A 14,443-nucleotide genomic window follows, 5' to 3' on the forward strand; every position below is an offset into this window, starting at 1 on the left:
ATTTGTCGGTCAGTTTTTTTTAGTCTTAGATACTCGGAGAGCAGAGAGCAGATCTTGCATCTCCCTTTTTCACTGACACTTTGACACATTGGAAATTCGAAATTGAAAATTTTTCGTCTGCGAAAGCGAAAGCCGTTGCCGTTGCGAAATTTGGAAATTTGAATTTCCCGCGACCAGGGGCGGGCAGCGGAGCGCCCATCTCTAAGGAGGCGTTTTTCTCTGCCGGTTAGCGGGGGTGCGAACCTTATACAATTTATATTTAATACTCAACCCGTGGCTTGAGTAGAGTGACCGTTCGCCGAGCAAATAAATACCGCCTCCTGCAAGAGGAAGAGAGCCATCGTTTTTGTAATTTTGCGATTTTAGTCTTAGTTTCGTAAAAAAACAAAACAAAAAGGATAAAATTAATTTAATAAAACGTAACATAAGCAACATTAAAAAGCCGAACAAAATATAACGAAACCAGTGATAAACTAAACAACTGCACACACTCACGTAAACAAACGAAAATGTGATGTTAAGTGTGAGTAAAAAAAACCAATGGAAAACCCAGAGGAGTGTGCGTGTGCCAGAGAATGTGTGTGTGTGTGTGAGTGCGCGTGAAGTGCGAATAAAGTGTGAAGAAGAGAAGGAAAATGAGCGGCGCCAGTTAAAAAATATAAACAATTAAATAAAAATATTATATACGAATGTGGGTGCATATTTCCAATAGTTAGCCAAAGGGGAAATGGGAAAACAAAAGAACTAGTTCCCTTTGCCCTGCGAGTGTGTGCGTTTGTGTGGAAGAGAGGATTCCAGCTGCCTTTGTGTGTGGATTTTATTTTTTTATTTTATAATATTTTATTGTGCGGATATTTTTTAACCCCTGTTAGCCCTTTTTTGTGGGAGTGAGCATGTGTGTGCGTGTGTTTTCAACCCCCAAGGAAGCGTTCACCACCCCCCCGACCGCCGCCCGGCGAAAATCACTGAGCATTAAACCACCCACCACCCCCCAAAAAAGAAAAAACGAAACGAATTATTTTTCCCATTGAAAATTTTCTTCCAAGGTGATGATGTTTTCTTCTTCTCCATCACATCTTCCTCTTCTTCATTCCAGGAGCAGCGCACGAAAAAAGGGAGAAACAAGCGAGAGAGAGAGAGAGCAATTCAAAAACTGTCGAAATAAAACGGCCCCCTCCCTTTCCCCGCCCCCCGCTGCGAGCCCCATCGCACGGTGGGTCATCCAAGTTAAATGTCTCAAAACTTTTTTTATTTTGGAAAAATAACAAAATTTTAGTTTTATCCATACAAACACCGTACCTAATGATATTAAATTTCGTACCTAATTTATTAAGGGCTCCACTGAAATAGTAGTCCTTGTTTCTTCGGCTTTTTGCCCCACTGTGCATCGCATGACGCTCAACCACTGAGGCTAGCGCTCTCTCTTTCGCTCTTTCGCCTTTCGGCTATATGTCGTCCTTCTCGCACACGCCGCCTGCCTTTGCCTTTCGGAGTGTTTCTTTTGTGCCTATTTCCGCTTGTTAGGTCAGATCTCCCCTTCCCCCTCTCCAACGTCATCCCCTTTTTGTGCTCCCTTTTTGGGCTCCAAGTTCTGGCAGTCCTTTAAGCACAGTGGTGTTCAAAATAATAGAGGTTGTGCTTAAAATGAAAATAAAATTATGGAAATTATAACGACGATTTTTCTACACCTGCTAATCAATTAAAACAGCAATATCTAAACGATTTTCTTTAGACTATCCCATGAACAAATAATGATTCTAAAATCATTAAAAATTATTCTTATGTCTAATAAATTTCTTTTCACAATAAAATCCGTAATCCCGTTTTGCTTGACCGCTGCTGTATATTTTTGTTTTGCGCTGTGTGCTAGAATTAAGTTGTGTGCCAGTGTGTGGGTGTGAAGCAAGGGTAAGAAAGGCAAATAAAAGGCAAAGGACAATAACTAAATTGGATGGGGGCTTTAAGAAATGGGAATAAAAGTAAGGTTGTTTCGCGTATGACCCAACCGAAAACCAATTAACTTTTGAATATTGTGCAAAATAGCGCGCCTCTCGTTCGTTTACCAACACTGCCCGCCGAATGCAACCCTGTTCAAACACAAACACGCACACAACCAAGCGCAAAGAGACCCAGGGAGGCAAAAATTCACACACAAGCAAATATTTTTTTGTTATTATTGAACAGTGGAGAACAGCGCAAAAAAGAAAAAAGCGAGCTTACGAATGCGAAAAGCAAAGCGGGTGTGTGGAAAACGGCAATACAACAACAAAAGGCGTGGGGGGAGAGCCAAAAGAAAATTATTATCGCGGGTGCGGGGGAGCAAAATCGGCAGAGGAACAAGAAGAAGCAGCAGCAAAAGAACCAGAGAAGGAGAGCAAGAAGAAGAAGCAGCGCAGCCGCTAATTGTCGCGTCGTTCGTTGTTGTTGCTGCCTTGCGAAAAACCGAAAAGGAAATTGCGAAAAAAACGAGCAAATAATAAAATTAAACAAATGGAATTATATTAACAAGTTGAAAAGCAAAAGAAACCTAAAGATTCGAACAAGAAACAGCGGCGAAGGAAACGGCAAAAAGGGGAACCAAACGAAAAGGTCAAAAATGTGAGCGAGAGAGAGAGAGGAGAGACTTCCCCAAAAAACCGAAAGAAAAATGGAGCAAAAGTGAAAAACCCGTGTGTGTTTGTATGAGCGTGTGTGTGTTTGTGTGGGGGAAAAGCTAAAATTAATTTTTTGTTTTTATTTCCAAAGGCGCGCGCCTGTGTGTGTGTGTGTGTGTGGGTGGGTGGAAAATCCGATTTCGTAAAACGCATTTAATTGTTAACAACAACAAAAACGTGTGTAATTTACCTGATTTTTTCAATATCATTCACAGTTAGTAATCAAATTGCACAAATTCGAGAGATGAGAGCAAATCAATAATAATAATAACAAAAAGGAAAAGGAAAGGAGGAAGGGCTAAAGTAACGACGGCAGCTGTACAAGTGTGTGTGTGTGTGCGAGAGACAAACAACAAAAAGAAAAGAGCTAAAATTTTTTAAATAAAAATGTGGAAATCAAGCAAGGAAACAACAAAAGCTAAAACAACAACAACAACACCGACGATAGCCAGGAGCAGCGCAGCCAGCAGCGACGTCGACGCCAGCGTCGCCGCATGGAAAGCTCAAAAAACCGCATGACAAGGAAATGGAAAATTTTTGTGCAGCCCAAAAAACCAAATGTGAACATAAACGGAAGGCAAAAAGCGAGGCGTTGAGCGAAAGAAAAACAAAACAAAACAAAAAAGGTGTGCTTGTGTTTTCCAATCCAAAATAATATTAATAATAATAATAATAATAGAAGCGAAGGAAAAAGCGGCAAACAAAAGAATAATATCCAAAAGCGGAAGAGAATGAGAAAATAACAAAAAGAAGCAGAATTCAAGAAATAATAACTAAAGAAGAAGCACAGCAAAAATTTTAAAAGAAGAAGCGGCAACTTAAAAATATACAATTGTTTATAATGGCAGCTTTAAAATAAAAATTGTATAGAAAAACCGCTAGAAAGAAAATGAGTAAAAATTAAAATCTAAAAAGGAAGCCGCCTAAACTTTTAAACACAACAAAAACAAGCATCTTTGGCAGCTAAAAACAACAAATTGTAAGTAAAAACAAATTAGACTTAAACATTTAACTTAAATTCCAAAATATTAGTGATGTTTATATATAAAAAACGTATAAAATATTTAATCCTGAGTTTTAGATAAAACCTACAAGATATTTTTGCCCTCCTAAATGCTTGATTTTACAATAGTTTTGGATTGTAACTAATGACATTATCGTAAATATTCACTTTAAAATATTTAATCCTGAGGTTTTAATAAAACCTAAATCATTTTTTACAATCCTAAGTGCTTGATTTGTATAAAGTTTAGAATTGTAGCCAAAGGCTTTTCCATAAATATTCACTACCATACCCTTTATTAAGTTGAAATACATTTGAAAGATATTTCACTTGAAAATATGAACCTGTATACAAATGTAAAACTTATAATCTATTTTTTTCTACTTTTCAGGTAATTATATATAAAATAAATCTGCAGAGGACGCCAAAACAGCCACCGCATCCTGAGCAGCTCAACAGGAAGTGAGTTAAAGAGGAAGTTGAGGAACAAATTTCAGACAGTTCTAACTTGATTTACTTACTTACAGATATAAATCGGTAAAATATATATAAAGTAATATATAGTGCTGCCATGGCCAGCAGCGGGACAAACGTCGACGGCGGCAGCGGGACGTCGGCGGCGCTGCCATCGCTTTTCCCCGCCGTCGGCGCCGCTGCCGGCGTCAAGGATATGGACGGACTGATGGCCATTAACGATAGCGCCCTATCGCAACAGATCGAATTTATACTGCAGGATGCTCCCATGGAGCAGGACGACGATCCTCACCAGCATTCGCATGTGCATCACCATCACCAGCACTCGTCGCATTCACATTCGCATCACCATCCCCACTCGCATTCGCATCAGCAGCAGCAGCAGCAGCATCTCCATCAGCAGCAGCAGCAGCAGCAACACCATCATCCGCACCATCATCTGAAGCTGGAAAGCAGCAGCAACAACCACCCACCGACAGCAGCAGCAGCAGCAGCAGCGGCAGCAGTAGCAGTAGCAACAACTGCATCAGCCACTGTGGCAACAGCAGCAGCAGCTGCAGCAGCATCAACAAACAACAGCGCTTCCTTCAGCAACAACAGCAGCAGCAACACTAACAGCAACAATAGCAATCACCTGGACAACCAGCAACAGTTGCTCATCCAGCAGCAACATCATCTTCTGAATGGTCGACGCATTATTATCCAGGCAACGGGTAACTCATCCGTTTTGGCCGCCAGCGATATCAAGGAGGAGGATGAAGAGGAGGAGGATCCCGAGTTAAACGATGAGAATCTTCAGGATATCGAAGAGGAGGCTCAGGCAGCCGAGGCAGATGAGGAACCCGAAAGTACCACGCAGCATTTGTCTACGCATGTTAAGCTGGAGCTGGAAGAGGATGAGGAGATGCCCGACGAGGAGGAGGATGAGGATGAGGAAGATGATGAGGAGCAGCAGCAGCATGGCCAACTGGAGTACCAAATTAGTGGAAGCACGGGAGGAGCGACAAGTAGCGCTGGTGGGGCCGCAACAGCTGGGGGATCACAACAATTGGTACAACTGCCCGCCGGGAGTATTGTGAGCACTACCACCCACCGATTGTCCGTTCCCGTGACCGAGGCGGCCCTTGTCCAGCTGCAACGGCGACCTGTTTACATAAGCAATGCTGTCGGTGGCCTGACAGCTGGCACAACCTATGTGAGAATGCCAGCGGCGGCGGTTATCAGCCGGAGTCCCATGACGGTGCTGAATGTGGTGCAACAGGCGTTGCCGGCCACTCAGTTGATATTGCAAACACAGCAGCAACAGACACCGACGGCAGCGGCGGCGGCTGCGGCCGAGCAGCAATTGGCCTTGGCCTTGGAACAACAGAGGCAGCAGCAAGAGCAGCAGGCGGCCCAGCAACAAAGGCAGCAACAGCAAGAACAGCAAAGGCAGCAACAGCAACAGCAGCAGCAGCAGCAGCAGGCGGCGCAACAAGAACAGCAGAGGCAGCAGCAGGCGCAACAGCAACAACAACAGCAGCAGCAGCAGCAGCAAGCGCAACAACAGCAAAACCATCCAGTGAAGCATTCAGCATCCAGCTCTTCCACCACCAACAACAACAGCAACACAAACTCCACCAACAGCAGCAGCAGCAGCAGCAATAGCAGCGGCAACAATAACCCACCGGCGGCAACTGTGACCACCAGTTACCAGTGCGTCGAATGTGTGGAAAAGTTCGATTCCAAGGAACTCTTCGACATCCATCGCAGTGGTCATGCCAATAACATGAAGTGCGCCATCTGCAACATGGTGTTGAAGTCCCTGAAGAACTACGAGAAGCATTGCCTGCGCTGCAAGCCGTACGAGTGTCAGATATGCGGTCGAGTGGTCCGCTTCCGGCCGAATTTTATCAAGCACATGCGTGTGCATACGGGTCAGCAGTCGGAGCGGCACAAGTACAAGTGCGAGGTGTGCCACAAGGAGTTCATGAGCTTTGAGTACTTCAAGGTGCACAAGAAGATCCACAACGAGAATGTGAACCTCACCTGCGAGATCTGCGGCAAGGTGTTCAGTGCTCTGGCCTCGCTGCGAGGTCATTCGAAGCTGCATTCGGGAGTCAAACTGCACAAGTAAGTATCATTTGGGTAGATCTTGGATGAAAACCTTATTGTAATATGCGTTTTTTCATATTTTGTTGAGTTCTGTAGAATGTTTCATTTCGATTTGCAAGAATTTGTATTAGCTAGAAGTTCTAAAGTGTATTATTTCTGAGTTGTCACTAAAATGAATATGTTTTCCCCCTCACCTTTTCAGATGCGACGTTTGCGGCAAGGGCTTCGGCCAGCGCTACAACCTGAAGATCCACGCCAGGACGCACACGGGTGACTTCCCCTTCGAGTGCAAGATCTGCAAAAAGAAGCTGCACACGCAGTCCTCGCTGCAGACGCACATGCAGGTCCATCTGAGGGATCAGCCTGGTGGAGCGGCAGCAGCGTCTGCAGCCGGAGCCACCCCATCGAAGGCCAGCAATAGCAGCAATTCGAGCAACGGCAGCAACTCCAGCAGCAGCAATTCGAGCAGCAACAGCGCAACGGCGGCGGCGGCTGCAACAACGACGATTGTGAAGCTGGAGCCGCCGCACGAGTTGGAGAGACCCGGCACCAGTAGCAATCAGCAGCAGCAGCATCTGCAGCACCACCAGCACCAAATGGAACTGGACGAACAGTCGGGACTGAGCGGGGATGAGGAGGATGGCAGTGGCGGCGGTATGAACTCCTCCTCGCACATTGTGAACGCAACCACCAATCGCTTGACCACCGGCGAGGACTCATCGGAGTCCTCGAATGCCTCGCTACACCTGAACCAGCACTCCTCCACCTCATCCTCGCCAGCCTCGCAGCACCAAATGTCGCATCCGCAGCACCAGGTACACCAACAGCAGTCGTCACAGCAGCAATATCTTGTTTCGGCGCCAACACGAACGATCGTCATCAAGAACTACATGCAGCAGGGATCTCAGCAGCAACAGACCTCCGATCCAACGCCCGTGCTGCATGCACAGGTCATCCAGAGCGGTGCAGGCACCAGCAACGGCAGCGGCAACACCTCCTCCACCAACAGCAGCAGCAACAGTAGTAGCAACATTGTCACCAGCAACGCCGGCGGCAGTCTCAGCAATGGCTCGCAGTTGATACGAAAGACGCCGATCATTCATCATTCGACCGGGAGCAGCAACGCTGGCTCAGCGCTGACCAGCGTGGTGCAGCAGACAGGTGGTAAGTGGTTATCGGTTGCTTTAGGTATTAATTAATATGAAAATTAATGTTTACATAAATAAATGAAATGAAAACTTCAAGTTTTCTATCGGGAAATAATGAAAATAAGTTTTAAGAAGTCCCATAAACTACCTACACTCATGTCCTTTAATGTTTACTTTGTTCATCTTGCAGTTATTTCGCCCGCTCAATCGCCATCGTCATCCTCGACCTCTTGCTCCTCATCCACAGTGCTGGTATCCAAGGCCACCGGTGTGCCTCTATCCATAGCTTCCTCGGCGGCGGCTGCTCTGGGAGCCTCGACGATTATACGCAGCACGAGGAACCACCAGCAACAGCAGCAGCAGCAACAAGCCCAACAACAGCAACAGCAACAGCGGGTTACGCAGCGCAACAACCACCGAAATCACCACCGACGTCGTCATCTGGCGGACATGGATGACGATGAAGACGAGGACGACGATCAACAACACCAGCAGCAGCTTCAGCACCAGCACCAGCAGCAAACGCAACATGCCCAACAGCAGCAGCATCTCCATCACCACAACCATCACAATCATCATTTCGATGACGATGATGACGATGAGAAATCATCACCGTCCCTGGCCACAGCGGCCATTATCAAAGTGGAACCGAATCTGTATTCCTCGGGCTCTGGCGACAACTCCAACGATATGTTCATCAAGGAGGAGGTGATGTTTGAGGATTCGGCAGCCCTGCATTCCCCACAATCGCCGCCAAGTTCGAAATTCCGTATATCGAACTTTGATGGTGACTTGGTTGATCATCATGTAGATCTGAATCATTCGCTGCCGCCGTATGGTAATCTATTTGAACCGCATTCGATACCGGATAGCATACCGGTGCAGCTTTATCCGGACGATGACGATGACTTCCGACTGGATCATAGTTCGCTGGGTGGACTGCACAACACAACGTCGTCGTCGACCACCGATGGGGACTTTATCAAAAAGGAATGGGTCTACGGCACGGGTACCAGTTCCTATGCCATGAACGGCAAGTTCGATGACGACAGCGATGCCCTATGCGATGCGGCCAATTTCATTTACAATTGAGTGCAGGCAGCTGCCGTTGTGGTGGATCATCATCGTCATTGTCATTGGAAACTGAAGAGGAATCCGCGTAGTCGAGTGAAGCAGGTGGTTGGGCAGAAGGATCACCAGCAGCAGCAGCAGCAGCAGCATCAGCAGCAGGAGGATGAAGAGCGGGATGTGGAGGAGGAACATGAAGAGGAACAGGATCAGCAACGCAATGTTCTGCGACGCGTCCACGATGCAGCCATGTGGAGCTGAGGATTCGGTTTACCCAGACTCAAAGCTGCATAACGTATATATTTCACATGTCCCCCCGATCCAACCCCACATTTACCATTTACACACACCACACCATATACAAAACACATCCAAGAGGGTGAATCGATTTGCGTAGGGTGCAAAAACCAATTTATGAACAATTCTAACTGATTTCGCTGTAAAAACTTTAGAGCTAATAACGTTTTTAAGCTGCTCGAAACAAGAAAGGTTTTATTCACGCAAAACGCTGCAGGGAAATGTCTAATTAATGCAATATGGCATCAAGAAAATAATTAATTTGTGCAAAACACAGATGTCAAATGTGTAATAGCATATACCAATTTGTACTATATGGGCTTTAAAAAACTATAGATTTTCTAGAAGTATTAGTTTTGAGTGATTTATCAGCTGGTTTTTAAATATCTGGTATTATTCAAAAAGAAAAAAATGAATTTTTTTTAAACCCAGTTTAAAACTTTCACTAATTTGATTGTAAAAATTATAGATTTAAGATTTTATTTTGACCTACCCAAAAGAAGAAAAGAAATGGGGCTTATATTTGGTTAGGAGGAAATATGAAGTTTAGCTTAAAATCAATATTATAACTAAAGTTTTAAAGGCCAAATTATTTAGAATTATCCATAGAAGACTCTTCCTTATTGTTCAATTCCTTTTTTTGCAACGCAATCAGGTCGAGCCACCCTAATATATATATATATATTGCTAATATATATAGAACACATACTTATCCTATATGTCCACCATATAGAAAATTTGCTATCTCTGTTGCGCTCGTGATGATCTTATAACGTGATCTTAAGTCTAAATCAATGTGTAAAATGTAATTTTTGATTTCAACTTGCTTCCGTTTCCGTTCCCAGTGTGTAATTTTTCTCCCATTTCCGTTTGTTGTAGTTGTTTATCTTGTCTCTCGCTCTCTCACTCTGTGTGTCTTTGTCTCTGTTGCTCTCGTGTCCCCACTGTCTCACTTTCTGTCTCGCTCTGATCTGTTTGTAAGAAGTGTATACAAATTTCGCCCCACTTTTAGTGTAAACAAACTAAAAAAAAAAAAGAAGAAAATCTCAAATGAACTTGTAACTTGATGTGAAACACGAATTGTATATTATAAGTTTTTATTTTTACATATCATTTTACTTAATTACATATACAAATCTCTGTTTTAGCTTTCCGTATGGCTCAGCACATTGTATTCTCTATTGCGAACCCTAATTTTAGTTGTATAGTTTTGCATTTGATCTCTCGGCTTTAGTTTTTGCATTCAAAACGAAAGAAAATTCAGTTCCTGTGTAATGACAAAGATAACTCGAGAAATTGTATTATAATTTAATGGACTAGGCAATCAATGTGCTGCCTACATATGGAAAGATGATGTTACCAACCATATCTCTCTGTCACTCGAGGATCCTACAGTATTGGCTCCCCAAATCGAATCAAAAAGGAAGAAAATAAGTGAAAACTGCTTTATTTTAGCTTATCGTTTTTTTTAAAATATTTTTGATTAACACCATGTTTTCACTTACCTAAAGCGCAGTATTTGTTTCATATAATTCGCGAATCCATATATATTTTTTGCATAGTTAGTTTGTAAAAGGATAAGGTATTTTTTTTGAATTTTTATTAGCAGTTCTAATGTGCAATCTCCCCCATCACTGATCTTTGACCTTTTTCTCACCTTCGCTCAAACACCTTGTGGTTTCCTTAATTAGTTGCTAAGTACCCAATCACACGATTACATATAACACCCAAACGATGTATGATTATGATTTGCATTACTATATACTATAGATAATCTGTAGCTAAGTATAAGCCTGATTTCTGTGTAGTCTCTAAGCTGAAAGAGCATGCTTTAGCTTTAGCTTTACCCTAACATACGAAACTGCATAAGCATACGAATATATAATATATATATATAGCCGCTGTACAATTACTTGATCTTTAGCATTAACACTTGACAACTTTTCATTTGCATTTACATCAACAATTGTTTGTGTATTCTTTTCGTTTTTCGAAAATTAAAATTTATCTAAAACAAATATATATATAGCCATGAAATATATATATATATATAGAGATATATATCTGGATGGGGAATCGGATACAATAAAGGAGGAGAAAAAAGAATCCACATAACAAAAACTTCTATCAAAAGCATTTAATGTTAACAATATAATGAATAAAAATCTATATAAATTAATTAATTAAATTATAAATGTATAACAAACAAGTTAGCCAACAATTGTAAAACGTAGCTGAAAGAGTTTACTTTTTTTCTGTGTGTAGCATGGAAGGAAAAGCATATTTAACCGATTTTTCGTTTTTATTGAGAATTTTCCTTTTGCTTTTTTGTGCTTAATAATAATAATTGTTGTTGCTTGCCATTTTGTTTGTTACTAAAAGAAAATAATTATATAACAAGAGCCGTTAATCATAAAAACACACAAAACACTCACACATAGACACATTGAAAAGCTCAAAGGAAAAACGCGCAAAGAGAAAATGTTTATGTTTTCCAAATGAACAAACAAACATTATTTATGGATTTGTCTTCCGCACGAGTTAAAAGTTCAATTTGAACGATGTACAAATTTCCAGTTTGAAGATATCGATATAATGTTGTTGAATTCGAAGACCCGTTGATAAATTCTAAGGCCCGCCCCTTTTCCCCCCAATTTTTCGAAAAAAAACAAGGCACTTTAACAAGCAATTGAATTTCGATATCAACGATGTACAAATTTTCAGAGTTGATTAAATCGATAACCAGTTAATTCGATAAACCCCTCTCCCTTCTCCAATATCGTTTTTCGGGAAAAGTCCGAATTTTGGGAAGCAATAAAAACGAGACAAAACAGGTGGGAAAACCTCGAGGAAAACCTCTCGGAAAACTCATCGTTCACTGCCCCTCACGCCTTCTCTACGCCCCCCCTCCCCCTTTCAATACACCGAGAGCAATCAAGGGAAAATAAGAAAAAACTTAACCCAAAATCATTTTCAGTTACACCGAAAAAAATCAAGGAAAAATGCGAATTTTTGTACATTTGCAGAAAGAGAAGAAGAAATAAATATTGTAAGATTTAATAAATCCAAAAACCAAACTCCAAAAATACTATTTTATATACCAAACAACAAAAGGATAAAAAACGATGATTAACAAAAACCCAACAACTTTGCACCACAACAACAACAACCAACTAAATTTTTAAAAATTTAATCTCAACGACTGCGCACACAACAACAAACAAATTTTTTGTATTATATTAAAAAATGGGAAAAAAAACAACAAAAAAACGTAACTTTAAATAAGATCGAAGAGGAAACGGGTGAAGCGAAAGATAGAAAGCAAAGTGAAATATTTTTTTAAGTGTAAACCAGGCCGGTCAAAAGGCTTGGGCGCCAAATTTTCTGCAATAAAATATTTAATAAAGTAATATTGTAAACTTTATAGTGTACACACACAAAAACACCTTAAATTAGGATCGAAAATGGATATAGAATTGTGAAGCCAAGAACAGTCCAATTAAAAACACATTCACACAAATTAAATGTGGTTTAGTTGTCTTCTTTTTTTTTAACATAAAAGTACCTAAAAATCAAATAATTGAAAAGAAAACATTAAAAATTTAAATAAAACTAATTTATATGTGTCTCCCCTGTGTGTAACTTTGCGAAATCTAAATTCTTGAAACAAAAATAAAAAACAACACATAATCATATTAACACAAGGAAAAAACCGAAACAAATTAAAATTTAAAAAAAAAATTGTAACTAAGCAAAAGTATAATTATTTTTAAAGGGAAATCAATTTGTTATGCACAAAAATATATATGCAGAAAGCCAACTTTTTAAGTTACGAATTTGTTAAAGGATCTAAGGAGTAGAGGAAAACCCGACTTTTTAAAGCATTTTCGAGAAATATTGAGGAAAAAACCGAACAATTTCAATCTGAACAACAACATAAAGCCCACGAAAGTATATATATTATATATAAATAAAGGTAAATAAATATATTTAAATAAATTATCTATAAACAGAAACGGTAAAGTAAATTAAACAAATCGTATTTATACACTATGAATGTCTAGTCGTATTTTCAGTATTATGTAAACCGCCCCTCCCTTTTTCCTACCCCCACCCCCCCAAAAAAAAAAACACCGTAAAAATATAAAAAAAAAAACTATAGAAAGCTAAGCTAAATGAATGTGAAATGAAAACAAAAAACAAATTTTTGAAAATGCAAACTAAAAGCAAAAATTTAATATAAACCAGAAATTATGTGTGTAGCGTGTACAATAAAACAGAATTAACAAAATATGGTAAACAATTTTTAGAAGCATTTTTAACACATATGGGAAAACCAAACTTAACGTTTACATAACGACGATGAAGTGCAAGCGCAAAATTAAACGAAATGTGTCTGTTTTTAGTGTTAGAGTCGATGTAAGCGAAACCACAATAAAAAAGAACATAACAAGAAATCATATATATATATTATATACATAAAGATCATAACGAATTACTAAATCAATGTGTGTAAACGAACGGAAGAGATTTTAGGAGGGCAGGTGTGTTTAAATTCCGTTCATCATTATGTTTCTAGTTTGGTTTTCGGTGTCCTGACATAAATTCCCTATCCTGGATTCTGAATACTTGAAAAGAGGCCCATCGTTTCGGGTAATATCATATTAAAAGTAATTTTATATGGGTTTTTATGTCAGCGCACTGGTCGCGTGTGAAAAACGCGCGTTGTATGTATTTGAAAATATCTATATTTTTTTATTACTCCTAGTTTTTGTGTATAAAAATGCAAATGAAATATTACAAAAAAAAAAAATCAACAAATATGTTTAAATGATTTAATCTTAGTGCATAATTTTATTAACCATTATTATTATTTCTCATTTTAATAGTTAACATATACTGGATCTTTGTTTCTTAATTTAACGCCAACAAAAAGGAAAATATATATTTTGTCAGAGTATAATTTGTGTTTTGATTTATTTACGTTTTTAACTTTAATTCCCAGACGGGGTGGTTCATATCAGATATAAAGTATGCAACTTTTTGTATATAAGTATCTATATGCGTATATAAATGTAAAGAGAGAGAGAGAAAGTTGTGTGAGGAAGAAAAATGGAAATTAAAAAAATTAAAATTGGCGCAATTTGCTCAACATATTAAGGGAAGATGCATCTTAAAAAAAACATAAATCACATTTCAAGAGAGGTTACTTTCCCTGTTTTCCCGTTTTCTTTAATTAATAGTGGAAATTTTAATGAATTTAGTTTAACTAATAAAAAGAAGTAGCCGAAGCAAAGCCATTATAAACTACTCGAATAAAATTGAATAAAGAACAACAAACACATATATTCAAATTCATGATAATAACAGAGAATAATTAAAAAAAGAAACACATAAAACCAAAAGAAACCAAAAACAATCTAGATTTTATTGTAATTCCGTGTCTGTGTGTGTATTTCAGTAATTAATGTAAAAAATATAAAAATTAAAACAAACAAAAAAAAAAAAACACAAAAATCCAACAATAATATCGACAAGATCAACACGAAAAATGGAAGAAAATCCGAACAAAAAAATTGTAAAAACGAAATGAAAACCTCTGAAAAAACACTGAACATAAAAAATGAAGGACAAACATAAAGAAACTAGCGAAATAAATAAAATACAAAATATTTGAAAATAAACGATCAAGTGTGTCCCATTAT

The 14,443-nt window shown here is 39.6% G+C and overlaps 1 protein-coding gene across 4 annotated transcripts; it reads left to right on the plus strand.

The window, feature by feature from the left end:
• Nucleotides 1-340: 340 nt before the first annotated feature.
• LOC119558292 lies at nt 341-12,897 on the plus strand. 4 transcript variants are annotated; one of them, XM_037871680.1, is made up of 6 exons: nt 341-523; nt 2,870-3,633; nt 4,049-4,119; nt 4,185-6,243; nt 6,428-7,389; nt 7,564-12,897. In XM_037871680.1, exons 4-6 carry the CDS (start codon nt 4,229-4,231, stop codon nt 8,463-8,465), a joined length of 3,879 nt encoding a protein of 1,292 aa, XP_037727608.1. In that variant the 5' UTR covers nt 341-523; nt 2,870-3,633; nt 4,049-4,119; nt 4,185-4,228; the 3' UTR covers nt 8,466-12,897. The 4 variants fall into 4 exon arrangements, with proteins under 4 accessions (XP_037727608.1, XP_037727612.1, XP_037727609.1 ...); XM_037871684.1 differs by lacking the exon at nt 341-523 and adding an exon at nt 2,123-2,240; XM_037871681.1 differs by lacking the exon at nt 341-523 and adding an exon at nt 2,270-2,598.
• Nucleotides 12,898-14,443: the final 1,546 nt, after the last annotated feature.

This window comes from Drosophila subpulchrella, chromosome X, assembly GCF_014743375.2.
Source record: "Drosophila subpulchrella strain 33 F10 #4 breed RU33 chromosome X, RU_Dsub_v1.1 Primary Assembly, whole genome shotgun sequence".
NCBI classification, from domain to species: Eukaryota; Metazoa; Arthropoda; class Insecta; order Diptera; family Drosophilidae; genus Drosophila; species Drosophila subpulchrella.